This window comes from Pempheris klunzingeri, chromosome 15, assembly GCF_042242105.1.
Source record: "Pempheris klunzingeri isolate RE-2024b chromosome 15, fPemKlu1.hap1, whole genome shotgun sequence".
NCBI classification, from domain to species: Eukaryota; Metazoa; Chordata; class Actinopteri; order Acropomatiformes; family Pempheridae; genus Pempheris; species Pempheris klunzingeri.
Genome location: NC_092026.1, coordinates 21,613,057 through 21,637,286, shown reverse-complemented (window position 1 = coordinate 21,637,286; position 24,230 = coordinate 21,613,057). Strand labels below are relative to the sequence as shown.

At 40.9% G+C, this 24,230-nt stretch overlaps 2 protein-coding genes across 3 annotated transcripts in view; both read right to left on the bottom strand.

Annotated features, from left to right (window-relative positions):
- Positions 1–9,903, bottom strand: part of LOC139214286 (rho GTPase-activating protein 29-like) — a 30,189-nt gene extending 20,286 nt beyond the window's left edge. For both annotated transcript variants that reach the window (XM_070845095.1, XM_070845097.1), the window contains exons 1-2: positions 9,771–9,903; positions 8,711–9,105 (exon numbers count right to left, since the gene is read on the bottom strand). In XM_070845095.1, coding sequence (XP_070701196.1) covers positions 8,711–9,014 — 304 coding nt within the window. In that variant the 5' untranslated portion in view covers positions 9,015–9,105; positions 9,771–9,903. The remainder of the gene's footprint in view (positions 1–8,710; positions 9,106–9,770) is intronic.
- A 1,567-nt stretch (positions 9,904–11,470) lies between these two features.
- Positions 11,471–24,171, bottom strand: LOC139214777 (activin receptor type-2B-like). Its single transcript, XM_070845698.1, has 11 exons — positions 24,017–24,171; positions 21,620–21,827; positions 19,412–19,527; positions 18,604–18,755; positions 18,302–18,445; positions 17,543–17,686; positions 16,651–16,799; positions 16,320–16,434; positions 15,478–15,616; positions 15,091–15,221; positions 11,471–14,738 (listed from the first exon to the last, which is right to left on the bottom strand). Exons 1-11 carry the CDS (start codon positions 24,066–24,068, stop codon positions 14,544–14,546), a joined length of 1,545 nt encoding a protein of 514 aa, XP_070701799.1. The 5' UTR covers positions 24,069–24,171; the 3' UTR covers positions 11,471–14,543.
- Between the last annotated feature and the right edge of the window lie 59 nt (positions 24,172–24,230).

Below are 24,230 nucleotides of genomic sequence, written 5' to 3'. Positions count from 1 at the left end.
ATATTGTTTGAAGGAGGACCCCCTGCAAACGCCAACGCAGCTCAAGGCTGCCTTGTCTTTCTTTACAGTGGTGGGATGAGCCGGTGTCCCAGCCACGCTTCACGCTCAGTCTGCTTCATTTATTTTCTACAAGATCACGACCTCCCTCCCTTTTAGGAAAATAAATTCACAGTGGAAAATAACTCCAGTGGCTTAAAACTTTTGAGACTGCAACCTAACAAGCCGATTATACAACAAAAAAGTTACTAGTTCAATCCTCCAAATCACAACAGCATTTTTCTCTTAACCTTGAAATTACACATGGAACAAGACAAGAAAAGCAGCACATTTTCATATTCAAGAAACTAGAACCATCAAATGTTTGGTATTTTTGCATGAAAAATGATTTCAATGATTAAATATATATTTATTTTCTGACAAATTAATAATAATTATGGTTAATTTAATTTTGGAGTCACCCATTTGCCTGTTTAAGATTTGGAGATTTACTTTCTTTCAGTGAAGATTTTTATCAGAGTTTACAGCCAATACACTTGACCTCTCTACACCACCCTACATCTATCAGTATTCAGCCTCTGTAGGCTTGAAAAGTGGCTGGTAAAAGTTTCAATGGATTGTATTTGTTGGCCAGTCTTAACAGGAAAATGAGGAACATGTACATCAACAGAAGCTTCTCAACCCACTCATCCAGAATAATCCACTTCTCTGCTGTCAATCTGTATGCTAACACTTTTGCCAACATATTGGTAAATACTCCCAACACTTACTGTGTTTGGAGTATCACTTTTAAGCAGGTTCAAGTGGTGACTCAACTTTAACACAATAAAGTAGCTCAAACATTTGCCTTTTAAATTGACGGCTCCCCTTATACTGTTGTGTGTGGGGGTCCCATTGTGTCAGCCAGAGCTCATTGTGTGTCTGGTGCAGAGAATGACCAATCTAATCCAAATCTTCAGGTGGCCTGACAGAGGTTACAGCCTCCACTCCCCCCACTGATAACAACAGGCAATCAACTGGCCTGTCTGGACACGCGATCTGCTCGACATGAAACAAGCCTCGGCAGCTTTGGTGACACAGTGCTGCTTGGGAAACAGCCGCGGGGCTTTACTGAAAGGCCATAGAGGCCACGTTTCTCCATCAGCATCCCTCCTCCTCCTCCTCCTCCTCTTCTCTGGAAGAGGGAGGGCAACGGATTTACACCCGCAGCAGCAGATGATTTTCAGGTTTTCTTTTAGATGTGTATCCGTCTATGTAATTCCAGGATGGTGACGCATTGACGTCTGCGGTGACTCAGTCATCACCCCGAGTGCTCCCCTCGGAATGAATACGGCCACTTTCCGTCCTTCCAACACAGAAACCTGGACTAAAATAAGCTGCGCTCAGATTATCCACAAGTCTATTCAATCACAAACCGCAAGCCCAGAAAACATTAAATACTCACTGTAACAGACTCCACTCGCATTGCTGAGCTGCCTGCAACTTGATCTGCGACAGGTGGACTTGTTTGTTCAGGATTCCATCTCCAAACACTAATTTCCCTCCCCTGTCCAAACAAACACGGCATTGCTGGGTGCCTCTCTGTCTTTCCCATGCCTTGTTTGGAGACAGAGCGGTCCTCAGACATCTCACAGACAGTAAACAGCAGGCACTCCATAAACAGCTACCTGCTCTCAGCCTATTAGTGAACGACACTCTGTGAGGTCTGGGCTTCACAGTCAGGCTAATTCTTTGACACTTCATTACATGTTTGGGGCACTATACAGCAGGTGCACAGCAAGACTACATTCTTGAATAAACACAGTCTATCACAGCGCATCAGGGAGGTGAGACAAATAGGAGAAGGAAAAAAGAAAAAAAAGTTTGTGTGATCTACTGCCAATCCAAATCATGACGTTGTAGATCGTTAAGTAGCTGATCTACTTATTTTAGTTCTACAAAATTGGATTACTGCAATAGGACTGTAAACAACGATTCAGTTAATTTTACAGTTTAACAGTTTTTCTATAAAATGCCAATGTGACATTCAAATTATTTCTTTTGTCAGTAGAATGACCTAAAACCTGAAGAAATTACATTTACTCTCATATAAGATGAAGCAACGTCCACACAATGTTTGGCAGATTACAGGCAGAAAAATATCTTGACTAATCAATTAATCATTTCAGTTCAGACTGTAATGTTGTAGTGCTGCCAAGGGGGGAAAAAAGGCAGTGTTAGCAAATTTTATTCCACCAGTACCCAGATGTCCCACTTGGGATGACTTCACCTTGAGAAGTTGGTGGTAAAAGGTTTTGCGAGCAAATTTCCACCAGCCCGAGGGAATTATGTCACTTATATTCAAGTGTGTGCTGGGAACCACTGTATTGTGCAAGAGAAATTAGGAAGTCTTACAGACGTGTGAAATCTGTAATCTAATGGTACATAATTGTGTTTTTTGTTGTGTCGCTTAATTCGAAGTTGAGATGAAAAAAAAAACAAGTCTGACTCACAAAACAGCACCACAGGCCTCAGCCCCCCCTCGGCACAGGCCTGATCCACAGCTGTAAATTTCACCAGGTCGGCCCAATCGCCAGAAGTGACGTCCCCCTGCTAGCAGGAGCTCCACTGGCCAATCCACCCCTCGCCATGACCAATCTCCTACACAAACATCCAGAGCCCATAACCATAAATCCCACCCCAGGAAACACACCCCAACCACAAGTTTGCACAAAAACATCCCTCAGCATCACAGGGGAAAGTTACTGCCCAACAAATCTCTCTTTTCTTTCTCTTAAGAGCAGCAGGCCATTAAACCATTATGTGCTAGAATTCAGCTTTTCTCTCGATTGAAGGCACCACCCGCAAGTGGCCACTTCAGTTGGCACAGGGGCACTTGTTTGAGAAGGGGAGATATTTGTGGTGCTATCGCTGGATATGTTTTTAGAGAGTGGTGGGTAGAGGGAACGCAATGCTAAATTTCATTCTAATAAGCCTAAAGGAGAAAGATTTTATTAGTTTCAAATGGCCCCACAAAACAGAACATTTACAGTTATCATATAACTCCAATGCAAACCTTTTTGCACAGAAAGAAAAACAATTACGATCAGCAGAAAGGTAAACAACTCCCTTTTAGATACAACCAAACTCATTTTATCGTATATTGCAATATAACAGAGTCCTGCTCTGGCAACAACACAGTCACAGACTGGCACAGTGAAACACAGAACAATGCAGTTTAACTGGAGTACAGCCAGATCTTATCAGAGTGTCACGATGACACCAACAGTTGAAAAAAGCCACAGTTTTCATAGTGGAACAGAGACTTGTGAATCAGCTTCTCACACAGCGCTGCGCTGCATGAGGAACATTTTCTGTAGCATAGTGGGAGGTAACATGTTCCTCAGTTTATCTGTGGTAAATAAGCTTTCAACCTCATCCTCCTCAACTATGCTGTGAGATGTTTGTTCTACCCTGAAGTGGAACTGTAAAAGGGCTGGTGTGAAACACTTTGGTTTTTTTCTTTTCCACCTGAGGCAGAGAGGCTAAAATAAGTAACCCAACTTCTTTTGAGCAAAGAAACCTTCAAGGAAATAGAATTTCAGACAGTGTCCTGATGGCTATCTGCTGTTGTAACAAAGACATTTAAAGTTAGAATCTCACCCTGCTCAGCCCTGTTGGCCTGTGTGCTACCCATGACTTCCACCACACATTTCTCAACACGCATTCCTAAACTGTTTTGGCTTGATAATAACAACAAACCACATTCTGTTTTGTTTCAGCACATCTGTGGAAAAAAAAAAGAGCCATTTCTAAGTGAAATCTACAGTTGTTATATTCCTGTGTGGTCACCAAAACACATGCAAAACAAGGATATAAAATGATGAAGAAAGAGGGCTTGTTCTTAGTATATGAGCTTGTGCAACAGAAGCATTTTGTAAAACGGCTCTTCATAGTTGACAAAGTGAAAGAACAAATTTTGCCTTGTAACAGAGTTTTGTGTGATCAGCCTGATGGTAAAATACCCTAAATTTCCAGTTTATTAGGTAAAAGTAACTGGTAACTGTATTGCATTATACAGTTAAGGTGTTTCTGTTATTTAACCTGTCCTCACAAAGTAATAGAAACACCTGTCGCTATAACACAGCACAGTTCAACAGCACCACAAACTCCATCCTGCAAGATGATACAGTTGCATCCACACCTTTCTACATCAGTATCAGCAAAAACTGAACATTATAACCTTTAAGAAGGCAGGATTTATTGTAGGGCTGTTGCATTAGACTGCACTGGTTTTAGCTAATGTACTTAATAAACTGGCAACTGAGTGAATATTGGCATGCTTACTCTATTACAAGGATTGCATTTGTTCCCCTGGGATACTTCCCTCGACTTCTATAAAAGTAGATATCAATTTTTCCCCTTTCCCAACCTCAAAATTTTTTTTTTATGCAAGACGACCCCTGACTATATAACCACTTTTGAGCTGTAGTTACGACTATAAACCTAAGATGAACTATTTCTAGGAGAGTTTTCATTGTAAATCTGCCTCACACCTACTATTAGTCTATTGAAGGCACTATAGCTACAAGTGAACATTTGTTCCAAAGGAATGCAGAGTATGCAGGAGAGTGGGGGGATGGGAGGGGGACAGCAGCTCGGCTGTGTGTAGAGGACTCCTTTTTCATCCTGATTAAAACCATTAACCAAGCTGTCTTCTGTAAAGCAACACAGACTCAAACGAAAACTTCAGAATGAAGAATACATCCTGACGTTTTTATTGCATTTCTCTTTTATTACACTGGCCCTGAGGTGCTGCACACTTACTATTCTTCTACTATTAACATTAAATGCCTGTAACATTGACATCCGGGGGGGAATTTAAGTCACACTGTGTGCTTGAGTTCAGAGCGAAAGATTCCACCATGAGAAAAAGTCTGACTTCACTGTTAACAATAATCACAGTGATTCAACAATAATTGTGTGTGAGTGGTTTGATGCACCACTATATGAATGTGTTTTCTTTCATTTGATGGAACTGAAAAATGTTTCAAAGGAAAATTTTGTGACTGAAAGCTAAAAGCTGTGCAATTGCAGCCAAAAGTCCTGCTTTTTTTCTCCGCCGTCTCCCCCTTCCTTTCAAGACAATAATGATGATTTATGCTAGTCTACCTGTTGACACAATGGCGATTTGTTATCATTTTGGGTCAATTTAGCGGAGATGTTATGGTTTAAGAATCAAATCAAAAGTTGAATATGATGCAAAGCGGTCAAAGGTTAAGGGTTGGGGATGGGGACAGCACTCATGCACTCAGTCAAAACTCCTACAGCCTTGCATTCTTCTCTTGAGTTACATTCTTCACAAGCTTGACTATTGTTGGGCAACAATTCCTGTGAGCGCTTTGACGGAGGGCGCAGTTATGAGAGAAAGTGTAAATCTACACCACAATCTGACCCTGGGGAATCTATAGGCGTGAAGTTGTGGGTGTGAACGTGGTGGGTCTAGTTGATTCAAGCTTTACGGTCACTGATGGCGTTCCCCTGTGGGTTTCCGTCAGCCAAACATGCTGCGCGCCTGTGCCTCCGGCGAAAAACTGGCAGGTGAGAGGAAAAATAAGCATCTTCCGAGCTTAACTTTCTACGTTTTCTCTCTGTGACCCACACCGACTCAAACCTTCCTCTCTGCAATGGGAACACAAATCTGCCAGGTCACAACAGGGCGCACGCCTTTCAGCAAGAAAAGCATTGTGTCGGTTTCACACAGTACTCCAGTGACAGACCTTTCCAAATATGAAAAGAATAACACGAGAGCTGGCATGTGTCTCGCTAACCTCCTCCCCACTGCCCTCACTACCTCGCTCCTGCAGCCTTCCCCAACCACATGGAGACCTGTTGCTATCAGGCTGTTTATTGTTAGCAAAAAGCAAATACATGGTGCTAATTGCACAACAATAAGACTATGGGCAGAGACAAAAAGTGTTACTCACTAATCCCCCGGCAGTTTGACCTTTCTAATTAAATGAAATTTAACAAAAAATGTTGAAATCTTTTGAATTTTTACTTTAAAAATCTGGTCACAGTTGGTAATACGGGCCATGCAATAGACTGCCATGAATGAGACAGCAATACTGTGGTATCAAAATAAACTGGTTTCAAAGACCTAACACACAGGGGAGTTGTATTCACCGTTAATTCTGTTCATGTAATGTGCTTTTACCAAAATAGAGACATGCCTGTTTTACATTAGTAGAAAACAGACATGTAACTGTTGCAGTTTCCAGCCTGTAGAACCTTCCTGAAAACGCACAACCACTTGATCCAATCCAATTACTGATGCAAACACATAGGCACAGTACACAAGATGTAGACATAGCCAGATAACATTAAGATTAAATTGAATGTCATGAGGGAGCAAAGACCAAAATAGGTTTTTGGCTTTAAATTAAGCAAATGCTTAATGAGGTTACTAATATTTTCTACAAGGCTGTAAAGAAATGTGTCTTCCAACATGGAGATCACATGAACCTGGTCATAGAAAAAACAGAAAAACATTCAAAGGTGGTAATCAGCATCTGTGACAGACAACTGTCAGGATGTGCGTTATACAGCGCTACACGAAACTCTGAAAAAGTTAAGAATGTATGCTCAGAAGCTCAAAACTACCAGTTCCTGGAACCTTGCATTGTACATGAGTTGTTGCACATAACTGCTTCTCTGAAAAAAAAAGAAGAAAAAAAAGAATAACAAAAATAAGCCATTGATCTAAATGACAAACTGAGTGTTTCATAGTTTCGTATCCACCTGCTGAATAAGAGCCGTTGTTAACTGGGAGGCAAATATCCCACATGTTTTTGTGATGGCTCAGAGCAACACTCAGCACGACGCAAGCCAAGGCACAGAGGCCTCACTCCTCCAGCCACAGGAATGGCTAAACAACTCACTCCCCCTGCCAGACCTGCAGTTAGACCCCAGCATGTGTGAATATATGTATATGTATGTGTGTGTGTGTGTGTATGTGTGTGAGTGAAGGTATGCGTCTTTTTGCAGAACAGTAGGAGCAGTAGTCCAATGGTCCAATGTTTTCACCACTATCTTGTTGTTTACATTCATGCAGACGCAATTTCACAAAAAGCACAACTGAATTATTTCTTACATGTACATATGTATGAAATTAATTGCATATATTTAAAAAAGTTAACTTTGATTATGTTTTGTGTGTGTGGCATAATGGAGCTACACATTCCACTATGTTGTATAAGTTTGCTTTGTATAAAGACAATTTAAAGATCCTTGTATCCTTGTAGTTGTGATAGCAGCAGTCTCATGTTATTGATTCCACAGAAGAAAATTCCTCTTTCATTGACACAACCAAGAGTATTACAGACACCAAAAAGCAGTCTGCTCTCAAGGAAATAGAAAATAATGCCATTATCCAATAAATGAATATATAACATTAGTGATCAAGTTATTAGTTGGTTTAAATGAAAATTTAAGATCTTTAGGTTTTCAACTGGACAGAACAAACATTTCTATGATGTCACTTTGGCCACTGAGAACATAAGATCCTTAATTTTCACTATTTTTCATAATTTATAAAGTAAATTATTGATAAATCCAAAAAGTACACAGATTTACTGATAATGAATAATAATATATAGCATACTGTGAGTTATATATATGCTCCTGTGAGGCTTTGTTAAATACGACATGAGCCTTTGAGTGGGTAGAGTGTTTGTGAGTGTCTGCAAACAAGAGCAAAGCCATCAAAACCAAGTGAGAAAAACCGAAAGAAAGTAAGTAACCTGTGTCTGCTGCTTGTGCTTGTGTGTGTGTGTGTGTGTGTGTGTGTGTAGTTGTTAAGCCACTCACAACACTGCAAGCTTCCAAGCATGTTAGCAGTGAAGCTGTTATCACACTTTAAACTGACACTCCACAGTTGGTTCTGTCTGTCTGTTACGGTGGCAAACTTTGGGCTTCAGTTATCTCTCCGTAACATCACAAATACACACATAGCCTTACTGAGCATTTAATCCAAAATACTTTATGGTGCCGTGAGAGCAACTGTATTGTGTGGGTGTTAGCACAGAAGGCATCAAAGCAGAGCACGGACAGTGTGTGTGATATATACTACCTGTGAGCCAAAGAAAAATGTTCACTGTAACACTGGTTCAAAAGCTGTTTGTAACTGTGATTCCTGTGGACAACTGGTCAAACAAAGACATCGTTTCAATACATTCCCAAGGTATCTACAATGGAATTTGTTGGCAGATGATTTAAGCTATCTATAGCAAACACCAGGTTTTAATGTCAGCGCTTCAGTTCAAAGAGCAAGGGTTCCTTTCTCGACAAATGGTCGGTAATTACACAAGAAGAAATCCATTAATGAAGAGATGTAGATATGTTCTCCACAGACAGTAGCCGCTTTAGACCAGCGCAGCTTATAGACATGTATGATATGCAAAAAGTCTAACTTTCTTGTTCTCATCATGCTATGGATATTGCCCTCTCAATCATTACCTGAATGCAACACATTCCCCACCACTATCTGGGGTTTGTTTAAAACCTATGTAAGATATCTAAGTTTTCCCAACTCAAGTAGTGGGGGCACGTAGACACAAAACATTGATTATGGGTAACACGTAAGAGGATGGATTGTCTTTTTTCAACTATGTTACTATACAATGTTGTGATCTCCACAGCTCCAGCACAAAAACCCAGTGCTCCCTGAACTCACCTTTACACTGGAAAGCCTCCTTGAGGTTGAGTAACACATCAGCGAACCACCGCACATCATTCACCAGCTGCATTACATACTCCGGGTCCACTCCTGGCGCCCCCACCATATGAGACGTCAGCCCCATGCTGCTCAGGGGATTCGGGTTCTTGGAGCTTCGGCCCATATCCAGGGTCTTGGCGGATCCGGCTGACAGAGAACCCGTGTGGGGCTTGGAGAGGTGTCGTGGCAGACCTTGGGTTTGCTTAGTCCCACTGCCACCGCCGCCGCCACTGCTGCTGCTGCTGCTGCTCTTCCGTAGCATCCCAGCAGCCACTGCAGCTGCCACCTTTTACAGGGGGTACAGCAGGCCAGCTAGCCCCTGAACTCACCACACTGCCCTGGTCCCTGGATGGCTGACAGACAGAGAATTATGGGTAAAGATGATGTGTGTGTCTGTGTGTGGTCTCCTGTCCAAACTAATTCATCTACTGTGTAACTGAACAGTTAAAGACCTGTTACACATGCATAGTAAACACTAAAACCAGAGGAGCCAAAGTATACACCAAGTCAAACAGACATCACATCCATTTGTCCTGTAGATGATCACTTAGCTATTCTTAGTGTCCTTTTTTATAGAAACAACAAGTCTGTGACACAAGTTTATAGAGTTTTATGGTCCTTTTGTCTCACACACAACTAATTTAATGTCTTTAGATGTTTTCTTGAAGCCAATAGGATTTCCTTGGTATTTTTATTTTTATTTTTCATTACTTACAATGGCTGTAACGTTAGCTAGCATGTATGTAAAATGACATGTCAGTGCATAAAAACACTACCTCATATCTACATAAAAAAGAAAATACTGACAAAAACAAACACATTTGAGAGAAAAGATGAAGTACGATCACAGAGGAGGGGAATTACAAAACTTTAACGACATTCAACCACCTCAACATTTCTTTTTCCTGGCAGTTTACAATGAGAAGTGATGCTGCTGCTGCCTGTAAAACAGGCGACCCGGGTCATAAACTGCTTTGGTGGCACAGACACACACAAAAAAAACGGTATTTAAACTCACCTGCCCGGCAGTTCACTGACATAATGCTCACGATATCCAGACAAAACTTTGCTCAAAGGAACCCGTGAAAACCCGACAGCATTTCCGTTAGAAACAACAAACCCCAACAGCGGCAGAAAGTTTTCCGCTTTGAGTCACTGTACATCGAAAAGTAGTCTGAAAGCTCTCAAGTCAATCGTAATTTACTAGTCGGTTTGTCACATGACGGTAAAGACGCGTTTTGATTGGACAAATCCTCTCAACGGAATGGAGCTGTGATGCCTTTACGTGCTGACGGACGCTCGGTCAAACATCCGAACTGTATTAGTTTTACATTAACTTGCCGAAACAGTGCAATGGACTTTTTTACTCTACGTATGTTGAACTTAAGAGGGCGATTTAGGGGAAACATCTCTTAATTGTAATTTTCAGACAATTTATATGTAACATTTAAGAGGCCTGTTGTCACATGACCATACCATGCTAAATGAAAGGAGAATGTACGATATCCAGTGAATGTGACATTTAATTCAGACTATTATAATAGCTGAGTTTTCAGTCATTCAGACTTCAGACTTTTCCAAGAACACCTGGTATGACGAAAGAGCACTGGCTTACAGGTAAATACATCATCACGTCATATTGGTAACATTTGCGCGACAAACGTGCCGCACCTTACGTTTGTGTTGAAATATATAGTATCGCCCAGATTGTTAACTCAACTCTTGTAGCAAGTGAGGTAAGAATAAGAATAAGAATAAGAATAAGACCGACTTTATTTATCCTGGAGGAAATTGTTGTGCCAGAGTGCGATACAGAGGTCGTCACAACAATACAAAATATTAAAACACAAAATTGAACAGAAAAATTGAAATATTGCTTCTTCCTTTTCTTCTTGCTCTTCTTCTTCTTCTTCTTCTTCTTATTATTATTATTATTATCATTATTATTATAGGTATTAGTAGTAGTAGTGGCAGTAGTACCTTACACATGAATTATATTTCTGTATGGTTAAACTGGGTACATAATGGAAGTATGGAGTACACTTGGTCTGTTCCTGTTCTGCAATAAATAAATTATGCCGTTTTTGGAGCAAAGGGCAACAATTTTAGACCCCACAGAAGACACAATAAAAAGAAAATAATATCACCACTAATTACAATAGGATAACACAGAAAAGTTCAGATTATGAACAGGGACATGATTAATACAATGAGTGAAAATATAACGTGTTATTTAGATTAGAAAACAGCTAGATTGCCTTTGTTATAGATTTTAAGTTACTTTTTTCATGTCTAAGCAGGGGGAATTAATGATTCGCCTCACTGCCCCAGTTCATTTACAGTTGTGATTAATGGGTACTGTCCCAGACTAGTAGAATAATAAAACAAAACAAAGTACTGGCAGCACTGCTGCCATCTAGTGTACATATGTAGCTGTAGGGGACTTGCAGTATGCTATGTTACCCGAGTAAAGTTTGGGGGATATTTACATGATACAAAATAAAAATCCTAAGCACTTTTATGCAAGTTTTGCATTACAAAAAAAAGAAGGGCACTCTTATTTGTGTATTTCTAATGTCGTTATTTTTACTCTTAAAAATCTGCAAGATGCTTTATCAATCTACTAACAGCCTTTTTGATTTATATCATATAGAACTTATTGACGTGATGTGCCACATAAGAGTATATAAACAGGGTCAAAAAGCAAAGAATTTCATGTACATGGTTAATCAGTGTTTGTCTTTATTTTAATATACAAAAAGATGGATGTATTCTCATCTAGTTTATATTTCTAAACATTTCAACTCACAGATAAAGTTATCATTCGTACTGTTTTAGTGAAACCAACCAACACACACCCTGCACGCACACGCGCACACACACACAGTTCACATAAACAGGGAAGGTCACACGATTCAGTCAAACATCCATTCACACTACAAGAAATGAACAATATGTTGACTGTAAATCAAAAAAAAAAAAAAAAAAAAAAAAGGATTTCGCTTTCACAGGATTCACACATGAAAAGGAAGAAACCCTTTACATTTGTCAAGTTAATATATACACAATAATTGATTTTTTTTTTCCTTTTTTGTTTTGAAAATGAGACTGACTCCATGTTAGTGTTACTAACGAGGTACTGCATGAGGTAACTGGTTTTTCTGTTCAGAAGAGCTGGGTGTAAGACAGCATTTGGAGGTAACAACCGATCACGGCAGATTTTCCTTTGTGATTCGTTGTTTTTTTTTCTGGCACAATACGTGAAAGCACCTGGGTCACGTTCAGCTCACACACAAAAACCCCATCAACAGTATTTTTTCCCCCCTATCAGGAGGCTTTTAACATGTGTCCGCATTAGAACATGATCCAGGTGTAATAAGATGTACTTTATTGATCTGCACAGGAAAAACCAAGTCACAGTATAGTTCAATTACTCAAACTATGATAATCAAGTGACTATTGCTGTATAATAAATATTGCTGGACCCATGGACCACGCACATGCCACTGTTTACATGAATTGTAATGGGGCGGCATTATTAAAATCAACCAATCATGTGGTTATAGACACACTGATGATTTCCAAACACTTAAAACATTGTTCTGTACTGATTGATTTTTTTTCCCCCCACACGTTGTTTACCAAAACTGCACAGGAGCAAGCGTCACAGACCACTGTTAAAATCACCATCTTTCCACAGCACTAGTCAAAGCACAACAGATGAGCCTGTGTGTTATCCAACGTGGACAAACTATCACTAAAACAAGTCTGAACATCACATCAGCGGGTTAATATTGAGGTAATACTGTTTGAACTGGTGTATCCAGCAAGTGGCCAATCAGAGAAGCCGCCAGCACCAAACCATCAGGGAATTTTGTTGTTTTTTTTTTTTGTCTTGTATTTGATGATATACACACTAAGCTTTCTAATGCAAGTGCTACCTACACAGCTTCTGATCCAGAGGAACTGGTACCATTATTCATAGAAATCAGAAACACAACCACAATTCTTGGAAAGGAAAAAAATCTGAGGAAAACAAAAAAAAAAAAAAAAAAAAATACAGGGCTAGTTGTCAAAATAACTTTTAAATATGAGAAGGTGGAACTTAAAAATCCCTTTCGGTTACTGGGAAATGAGAACGGTAATGCCCTGATTTTGTATTCTTAAAAATCAGATCAGTGTTCGGCAACTGTGTGTACAGGTCTATTTACAAGAATCTGCCTCACTTCTTTTACGTTTGTACAGCATTAACACTGTGACAACTGGTCAGGCTCTATGTAAAAAGAAAAAAAAAAATCTCCACAGACAAAGAGGCCCAACCGGCAATAAAATATCTCAACTACTATAACACAATAAAATACATAACACAACATGATATACATGTAGAAAAAGCCTGAGGTACTTGTCAGAATATCTGAGGTCAGTCTGGAGGAGTAAGCAGCTGAGGGCTTACCCGGTCAAAAAACACAAAAACAGAATATTAGCCTCACATAATATCATTAGCGTTATATTAACAAAGAATACATGTACATCTACAAATCCTTGAGTATCCTGGAATAGTCACAGCAGCATAACGGACATTCAATGTATGGTATGGTACAACTATGGCATTGCATTTGAGACAAAGGCAACCATTTGAGCTCTCCTTGCATGACGTACAGTGACTGAGGTATCTGGGGACTGGTGTCCGACTGAGTCTCTTGAACAAACACCTATGAAAATTAAAAACAGACATGTTGCTTACTCAAGTATGGCCCTCGCAAGGATAAACCCCAACTATCTGTCCATGGTTCTTACCTTAAAAACACACTCTATATCCACCTCACATCATCACACACACACATACAGACACACACACACAGACACACACACACACACACACACACACACACACACACGAATGTGTAACATTGCAACTCCAGACAGCATCTGTCAATGCCCCTGGCACTGGCAAAGGAGTAACTCTGAATTTCTATAATTAAAAAAACGAAGGAAAAAAAAACCAATCCAGGAATATGTCCATGGTAGCTAGCTGGATAGCTTGGCTCTCAACATAGAGAAAATGTTCCAAAGAAGCCTACTGGATACCTGAGAGGTAGTTCCCCGGGGAAAAGACGCTTGTCCCAAATCTTCAAAAAGTCCCAAATGTCCAATACAACCGCTCCGCTCCTGTTTTAGCTCCTCCCTTGTGATAAAACAGCTGTGCTCCGATTTTTTAAAAATCTTTTTTTTTTTTTTTCCCATTCTGAGGCATTCACAGGTTTAAAATAAGGGAGCACACTCGAGTTTAAAAATCGAGAAGCTTCGACCCCTGAGGAAGATGAATATATTTTGTCTAACAGTCTCAAAACGGTTCCTCCGAGGTGTGCAGCACGTCGTCCGAGGTTTGGAGCAAAGGTTCATTTCATTTGGCCGCAGACGATCATGACCAAGACAGGAAAACGACAAAGATAACAACTCATGAGGTAATAAAAATAGACTAACACAAAAGAAATACATGAGGTAATGACAACATTTAAGATTTGACACATGGGTGTTATCAGATGTGCCCATCGCATAACTTATTACTACTTCAAAACTACAGCAGATGGATGTGTTAGTAGGATCCAACTTTAAAACACTGAAAACATTAAAACAGGAAAAAAAAATACCAGTATTGGGATAAAATAGCAGCTGCATTCAAGTTGCTAGTTGTTTTTTTTTTATGCTTTTAAATATTCACGGAGATCCGCTGAGTTTGGATTTGAGAAATAAAAAGTCAGGAGCTCAGGTGAAGGATGGTGTCACCCGTTCAGGTGCTGGACTCTTTGGGAGGTAGGTCCTCGTTGGTGAGAGACGTGACAATGGAGACAGGGCTGTCTGAGGTAGTGCTGCTGATCGTCCTGGAGATCTGGCCGATGCGCTCCTCGACGCAGCCGGCGGACAATCTCGCCTCTGCGTCGTGGTCCCAGCATTCCTCGATGGTCTCGGACATCTGGCTCAGACCCTGCAGCCACAGACCACAAGTTACAGAGGAGTGTATACTCATAGTTCTACTGGTCTACTTTTTTTTGAACATTAAACTATTTGAACCTGTTCTAGTAGGACCTTCAAATACAAGTATGAACTTGAAAATGGGCAGAGTATAGGACCTTTAAATAAAACAAATAGAAATCTTCAGTTTTTCTGTGGTCTGAAGGTGTAGACACCACTGACAAAGTTTCACTAACATTAAAAGCATAACTGATTCAGAGAACTGCGACCTCAAATGAGTGAGCTGGATTCACTGGAAAAAAGGATGCGTGACATCCTGGTATTGCTGTTGAAATTGCGCAAGCTATTCTTCCACTGTTACTCACAGGATGTTTGAGCCAGCAGTCCTTGATGGCTGGACGCATCTTCTTGTGCACGACCACATCCTGCAGGTCCTCCAGGGAAGGATGCTGGCCTATTTCATCCTCAAACGGCAGCATGTACTCGCCGGCTGTACCTAAGAGGGGCATTAAGGCCACAGGACGGAAAGCGTTACACGGAGATCAAGTCAAATAAACAGCGCAGCGTTTTGATTTTGAAAATCCAAACCTTGCTCCATATTTAAAAGGTAACAGCACACATTACACCTTTGACCTGGATCAGATGGCTTTTCCAGACAAAACGAAAACTAAAGCTTTTGTTTATTAGGTCAGCCGGAATCACAGTGACCTTTCACCTGTGGGCGAAGCGCATTCCTGCACTGTTTGACTCACCGTCTGTGTCTGAGCAGCGGGACACCAGCTCCCACAGCACCAAGCCCATAGCGTACATGTCTATCCTCAGGAAGGAGTCTCGCTGGAAGTTGATGGCTCCCTCTAGCACCTCTGGAGCCATGTAACGCCTCGTACCCACCTGGTAGGACAATAGATTCAAGTGCACATATGAGCATGTACATTCTCATCAGGCTTCACACGCCGTCATGCTGGCTGGTAACATTTCTAGAAGTTTGTGTTTTAAGCACATCTTTTAACTTTCTACCAACCGGCCACTTAATGTTAAAACAACACAAAGCAATGATTTAGTATCAAACACCATCCTGATTTGCTGCTGGGGAAAGTGCTGCCATTTAAAAAGGCAATTTTCGAATTTGTCCAAGTTAATCTGCAGCCAGAACAAAAGCTGTAGTGAATTATTTTATGATGAATTATTAGCACCGTCACTCAATGTCAATCCTTACAATAGGAAACAGCCTGTTTCCTGTGCTTTACTCTCAACTCCTACTTATTATAAGCACACTGACACTTTAACATGTCACTTGTGATCAAAGTGGGTTATTTAAGCTTTTTTTTTTGTTTTGTTTTTTATTACACTGATCAACAAAAGTTTCTTTAGTGTCAAAACAAAAAATCTCTCCAAATTGCAATGAATGAGACATGGTAACTGACTCCTCAAATATTTGCCCCTCTCATGTCAATATCTGCTAGAGAACTTGTACAATGCAACAACTGTACAAAGCCTATGTGAACATTTTGAAGACGTCAAGTGACAATGACTCAGATTTGCATAAAGGTGCCAGTACAGAGAAAAGAAAAACAGTAGTGAAGTGACTCCATACCTGGCCATGAGTATCTCCTGGAGGTTTTCCTGGTTCAAATCGCACTGCAAGCCCAAAGTCTCCAATCACTGCGGTCAGATCATCTCGTAGCATCACATTCTTACTCTTGAAGTCCCTGGGAAATTCATTGCAGGACATTACAATCTTGTAATTTTGCTGATGTTCAGTCGCACATATTAAGCCATGCTCCTCTGGGGCAGAAAGACGTCTCCAACAAACACAACCAGGAGAGGGCAGTAGTAATCCAAGGTTTCATCCAACATCAAATGTAGTCTGGTCTGCAGTCGAGCAAGTTTTAGGCAAGCCCGGAATGTGTTCATATTTTCCCTACCTGTGTGCAATGGTGGGTTTGGGTCCCTCTCCCTTGTAGCTAGGAATGTCCTCATGGAGGTAGGCCAAGCCGCGGGACATGGTCTCTGCTATGTGACACAGCTCACTCCAGGTCACAGTGTTACCCTTCAGGTGGTCTGTCAATGAGCCCTGCACACACACAAGCACATAAAACATTCAGGAACCAGGATTAATAACTGCAGACACGCGGAGTTCATGCAGTTGGCAAACCATAACCCTGGAATACATTGTTTTTTGGTCACTTGTTTCACTTTATTTGTCAGCCGAATAATGTGGAAGGATAATTAGTTGTTTTTAAATTGACTCACTATAGCTTAAAACATAATTAGAAATACCAACAAAATTGGAAACAGATGACACATGCAATGATAGCACTGACATAATCACTGTAACTAAACATGTTTGTGCCACTGCTATGGATAGACATGCCTTGAAAGTCATTACACAAATGTAATGCTACATTTGTGCTTATGGTAATTATTGTTTAATCCTGTTTAGATACAGTGCATTAATACTTTTGTTGAGAAGATCAATGAACAGGATGTTCTGCTAGCCCCGAGGTGTTAAATCTTACTCAGTGCTTGACATAAATACCCATATTATTTTTACACTACATGCTTAAAAATAGATGTATAGATCTAAACAACACTTCTATCACTTTAAGGTATACTGGGCACTGCAGACCTGCCATAAATAATAAACTCCTCTTAATAAAAGCTGTGATGCTTCTTTGTTAAGGTAAATATAAAAGGCCCCTTCCAATATTGGAAAATGTCCAGCAGTTCCAGTAAACACAGCAGCCCTATACCTTGCCATGAATTTGCTACATGAGGGTGTACAGGAACCAGAAATATGGGAAGATGTGCACTCACCCTCTCATGAAACTCTGTGATAAGCCACAGCTCCGTCTCCAGGTTGGTTCCGTGCTTCTCTGAAGCGATGTAACGCAAGAGGTTTTCATGTCTCATCCCCGGAGTGAGGTATATGTCCCGCTCGTTTTGCCATGACTGCTTATCCTATACAAACACGCACAAGCCAGAGAGTTATGTTTAGGTCTTGATAATTGATACAAGCACTGCTGAAAATAAGCCCTTCCTTCCTCAGCCAAGCATCCGATTTTCCCTCAAAGACTCTTTTAACCATCTGGATGAAAAAACATTCCATCCACTGCACAACAAGAAATTTTTAGCCCCTTTCCCAAGCTGCACCTCTTTTCCCCAACAAAGATGACAGCCAGGCATTTGTGCTTTCTCAATTTGTACAATGTGGAGCAACATCAAAAATATCCGTTATATTGGCACATGTTGATGTCACATATGTTTCAAATGTTGCATTTTTTTCCACATACCATGTTAATATTTTGCTTGTGCTTTATAAAAACCACAAGGATTAGACACGGCCTCAACTCGAGAAATGGGTTACAACAGTCGGGATATTTATTTAACCAGATGGTTAGAGGAGTCCGAGAACTTTAAAGACCAAAGGGTATGTCTTTTTGGTTGGATACGCTTGGCATTATAAATCAAATATAATGTTACTACACAAGAGGCACAATCTGAAACTACACAGTCAATAAGACAAGATTAAAAAAAATTTTTTTTAAAACCCGTAATTTAATATTGTTGAAATACCTGAACAGGGAAGATCTTCACAGCAACATATTCGCTCATCAACTGGGCCTTCCAAACACAACCAAAGCGTCCCCTTGCTTTGATTTCCAGCAACTGCAGTGGTTTCAAACCCACCAAGGGGGATGGAGGAGCTGGTCCAGGATCCTGAATAACAGATAACGAAAACTAGTTCAGTCTTGTTCTTTTTGCTAAATCTATCTAAAAAAGAAGTGCAAGTGAAAGCTGATCTCTCAGCGCCACAGACATCACAGATTTTCACTTTCACAAATGAGAGTCAGAGTCTGGGGCGCAGCCTCTCTCACCTCGCTCAGGTCTACGTGGCCGTAGGGAGGTTTGCGGTGGCGGTACATCCACAAGGCCAGAACGAGGGCCAGGGACAGCACACAGAGAGGCAGCAGGGAGTACACGAGCACGTTGAGCAGAGACGGCACTCGGGGTGGAGGCCGGATTTTCACTGTCAAGGAGGAACAGAATAATTACAGCATGTCAGCTTTATGACTTGTAGGTTGTTAACGGCGTCACCAGTGGCCTTCACACGCTGTGAGACCTAATTTTGAGAGAGGGGGTAACATTTTATCTAGATTGTCCAATACTGACCCTTACTGACCGAGTCCCTGCAGAGTCTGTGATAGCTCATCCAATAGGCTGGTGAGGGTCTGTTTAAAATCTACTTTTTGTCACCTTCCAGTCAGTACTGACCATACAACATATACAAAGTGCAAAAGAGCTCAGTGCATCTTTCCATTCAGCAAAAAGTATTATATAGCATGTAAATTATGAATATCTTAACATGTTAGTTTTGATGTTGTGTTCATATGGTATTTTTTTTTTAAAATGGACGATGTCAAGAAGGTACCAGAGTACCAGATTTGTTTGACAGTGCCATCCACATACAAATCAAGGCATCATTTAGCAGTATTAAAAAAAGAAAAACCACAAAATCTGTAAAAACGCATCAGTGTTTTGAAAGAGAGGGGGAAAGAAACGCGTGATATACATTATGTTTTTTGCTACTAGATGCAACGCAAAGCTTCACTCCCACTAATCTGAGGGGAAAGGCAAAGACCTATTTTTTGCTTGTGCTATATGTGGGATGCATTTGCTGCTCACCTCGGTTGCCACTGCCAATCATGTCAGGAAGGTGGGTGAATCGTTCATTGCAGTAGTTGCCCTCGCAGCAGCAGAAGAAGACCTGAGGGTTTTCCTCCATGGAGACACACTCTTGCCTAAAACAGTACATGACACACCTGCATTACGGCTTTGATAACCAAATGCTGAAATCAGATACTTGTCAAACTGGTGATAGTAAAACTAAGGTAATATTTTCTGATGTAGACTTTAACTTCTCTGCTTCTGCTGCTCATAAGCCCTCTGCAGAGTAGAGTAATAATTGTACCGTTTATTGTCAAGACTCAGGCTTTAACCCATACTCTCCTTGGTATTGGTTATTGGTGGTGTTTGCCTGCATGTGTCTATGAAGATACAATTATTTTTGGTAGTTAAATTAGCAAAATTACCTAGATTCAGAACATATTTTGTCATTCGTCATCAAGATGGAGGATATTTAACATACAACAATCAATATTTGTAACATTATCCCTTCAGGTTACTCAATTACCCACCCGTTCATCGCTCTTCATTTTCTGTCACTATCTTCACCCACATTAAACTGATCAGAATGAAACTTGTTTTTCCTGTTCTCACTATATGCCCATTACACTTGTAATTTCAGCCGTCAGCACTTGAGGCCGAAGTTATTTCCCTTGAAACAGTCGACAAATGTGTACATGCATCCAAACCTACAATTTCAGCACATCCCCTCCCAACACAAGTGTGAATAAATATGCTCTTGGTTTGATCTAGTCTGTGCTGATCCACATTAAATAGCACTGTGTCACTCACAATAACAACCATCTTTATCCTGAAACTTTCACAAACCGCAGGTGAATCTTAGAACCATCTTTAATAAACCGACAGGCGTAGAAAATGTAGAACATGTTGCAAACTACCCATTTTATTGGTGGTTAATGGTTCGTTCTTTATACACACACACACAGATGTGTCATTTATAGTTGAATATTGTAGTTCTGTGGTCGGTCTCCAGCTTGTTTAAAATGCAGCGGCCACACAGCTCTACAATGGCTGCTGATAAAGACTAGTTTAAGATTCTCCTCCTGACTCTCAAAATCCTGAGTGGTCTGGTGCCACCGTATCTTTGTGGCACCATCAGGCTGCGGACACTAAGCTGCACTCTCTCACTGTCGACACGAGCCATCTTGGTTATTCCCAGACAGAATAAATGTGAGCTCTGCTGGTTGCCGAGCATTTGGCCAACATGCATCCCTACTTTGGAAATCAATTTCTAGTAAAGAAGTCGGTCCTTTCAAAATAAGAGATTATAAACCAAATGCGTATATCGCTCCAGTCTAAGTCAACCTGTGCTGCTTATGTTTCTGTTTGTACTGTATAACACATTGAATACTTTACACTCAATATACTGAATCCCTCCTTGTTCACATTTAGTTTTATATGATTGTAGAGTTGGAACTATTACTGGATTAATCGATCCCTTGATCAACAGAAAATTAATCAAGAGCTATTTTGATGGTCCATTAGCCATCTGAGTGACTTTACAAGCAAAAAACCTTCAGCCTCTGAAATATGTATATTTTCTGACTTTCTCTTTAATATAGTACTAAACTGAATGTGTTTTGGACCACTGATTAGACAAAACAAGCTATTTGAATGTTATCTGGGAAATTGCAATAGGTATTCTTTACCAATTCTCTTACGTTTAATAGATGACAATTAATTTAGAGAATAGTAGGCAGATGATTTGTTAATGAAGACAGCCAGTTGCAGCCCTGTACCATTCTGTTCTTATCTGCATGTGCAGTGTGTGTATATACACAGTATCCACACGTATACATTTGCTTGCTGCCTTATGTTGGTGGTAAAAACACTGCAAATACTGTTTTAAACCAACAAACCTCAGTCAGCCAATCTGGTCATACAGCTTTTTAAATTTTACATCATGTTTGATTTCAAGCATGGATGTTTTTAAGAGCTGCAACTAACGATTTCCATATTGATAAATCTGTTGATCCATCCAACAACGTATCTTTAAATTGCTATTTTCGTCCAGGCCAAAACCCAAATATGTCATTTCCAGTGCCCCCCAGTCACACAGATAAACATGTACTGGACTTCATGTGATGATATTTCTGTGCTTGGCTGCCAGTTACTCTGGGTACTAGCCAGACACCTAAAATATAAATGTAAATGCGCGGCGGCGATGGCCTCGCTCAGTGACCCGACCTGTCATAGCAGTTGAAGTCGTCCAGCCAGCAGCCTTTCTTCACCAGCTTGATGGTCCCTGAGGAGTTGAGCCAGGAGGCATAACAGTGCAGTCGCTTGTCCTTCTCCCCCTCGCAGCGTTCGAAGCCGCTCTGGTTGGTCCTCTCTGTACGCCAGTTATCATTGTAGTACACACACTCCCGGGTCTCCGCTTCGCCCAGACTGTACCCTGAGATGGACAGAAGGCCTCAGTCAGCTCACATCGTAATGAATTGAAACTCAATGGCGGAAGCACAGGCATATGGTGCAGGATCCGCTCTCTGCCATGAAGAAACATCTCTGAGCAGAGCCTCTATCATCACTCTGGCACGCGGCCAACTTTGGGAGCTCTCCGTAGTAAAAAGGGAGTTCCTCTGGGCTAAGAAATTGTTGCTGAATAGTAGTTCAGCATAATCCCATTCACTACAAGATCTTTTCAGGGAGTAACAACTAAAAAGGGGGAAAATGACAGAATTTAATTAGCTGTAGAAAAACAATGGTATGCCCTGCTGTGGTATAGAAACACACCACACACAGGGATGACACTACTATAGATAAGGACTCGTGTATCTTGCTGGAGTGTGACACATCTGGGAAGACAGATAAGACCTTCTTCTTTAAGGGCTTTTACTGTCATTTAGCAGGAAATAGTTCCTCTAACCAAGGCGAAATGTAACAATGGCTCTCAACCTCCTACTGTTGCACAATTCCTCATTGACAAAATGTTTTGTTGTTCCTCTTTGTGGACACTCAACAAACACATGCAGGACGTGTTTCGGTGAATAGTGAAGCAGAGAGCATGCTGTACATGTCATTCACAATATCGCTCGGACATTCATGCAAAATCTTTGTTCAGAGGAAAAATAGTGCATGTCTCTTTAAATCCCTGCCTATAGGAGGCCGCCCATCCCCCAGCGTTACCCCCACTAACCCATTACACACACACACACACACACACACACACACACACACACACTGGCACGCATCCACTTACACATACATTTAGTTGTCCAGCAGCATACAATGGATTTCATTATAGCATATTGGGATGCATGCAATGGGCAAACATCATGCTCATTATTTAGGATGGAAGGAAGGTAGTAAGGACAAAACACACACACACACACACACACACACACACACACACACACACACACACACACACACACACACAGCAGTGATGCTCAATGCTCCATTGAGCCGAGATGGCATTTCTGATATCTGTGGTCACATGATCCGGGAGGACTTTTACTACAAGATCATTCCCCAACCCCCCTCCCTCTGTCACTTACTGAGGCTTACACCACAACAACATGAATTCTGGAGAAGCAGCTTACTATACACTCCGAGCCCTAATCTATAAACCATAAAGGCATTAGCTGCAGCGCTATTTGGCTCACAGGAGACAGCTGTGCCTCAATGAAATTTTTATTACAGTTCGAGGAAAAGCTAAAAACCATTGGTGGGATGGGGGAAATGGGATATTATTGTTTCCAAAACAACTATTTAGTCATAGAAGGGGGACGCCTGGCTGTGGGATAAAGGTGGCCATGTTTGGGACACACAATAAAATCTGCCATGCGAGTTGCAAACGCTGGCAAAAAAAAGAAACAAAAAAAAATCGCCAAACAAAAGAAAAACAACCCTCATGCTCAATTTCACGTGGTTGCCTACAAAGTCACGGAGCTGTGTAACAGTAACCTCAATTCAGACTAAAGACCTGGCTTCACACAAACAGCTGCTGTCTCTTCAAATCAAACGCCATTGATTTATGAGGGAAAAAAAGCTTCGGGAGAAAGTGTGTTTTCAAAGGCTCTTGTTCGGGCTGTAACCACAAACAAGAGTGCAGACCTGAGATGTAGCCTATAAGGTTTCAGGATGTTGATGCAGCTGCTGCCTTCTATTCCTGCCACTGTTAGGAAAGGCGAAGGGGAACGCAACAGTTTCACATTTGGGTATGTTTTATTTGGGGATTTCACAGCGTAAAAAGACTCTAATCGGCGTCATTTAATATGAGTTTTACGTAAAAAAAAAAAAATTTAAAAAAAGAAGAAGAAGAAGAAGAAGAAGCCACAGCTACTGCTTTAGTAATTCCCGTGCGTAAAGTAGACGTGTTGGGAGCAAACGGAGAAAAGGCGATTATGGGTAAAGGAATAAACCCCCCACAAGTGAACGATAATATCCTCTGCCAACAAAGTTCAATCGACACAACAAATGTTAAACTCGCTCACACACACACATACACACACATACACACGTACATATATGTATATATATTTATATAAACGTGTCTGCCTCGGGATGAACGACTCGAGGGGGGTAAAAAAAAAAAAAAAAAAAAAAACTGTTGCAAATTCGCCACCAACAATAGCAGCTTACCTGCGCATAAAGTTCCGAGAAGAAGTGAACAAGTCAGCCATGAAAAAGACATGTTCCGTTTTAAATACAGGGCAGAGATTTCCCCCACTTTCCGTCGCGAACATTAAAACTCAGCTCGTCCAAAACATCAGTCCAGGATCAAAACGACCACAGGCCTCCGGTCCCTCAGCAGCCTAACCACCACCACCACCACCACCTCCTCCTCCTCCTCCGC

Excerpts from the sequence above, each read along its gene's own strand:
- LOC139214777 (XM_070845698.1), bottom strand. The coding sequence starts at position 24,068 with ATGTCTTTTTCATGGCTGACTTGTTCACTTCTTCTCGGAACTTTATGC. Across the intron at positions 19,528-21,619 it reads GACTTCAACTGCTATGACAG|GCAAGAGTGTGTCTCCATGG; the intron begins GTCGGGTCACTG and ends GTACTGTTTTAG. Across the intron at positions 15,222-15,477 it reads CCGCTGCTCAGACACAGACG|GTACAGCCGGCGAGTACATG; the intron begins GTGAGTCAAACA and ends TGCCCCTCTTAG.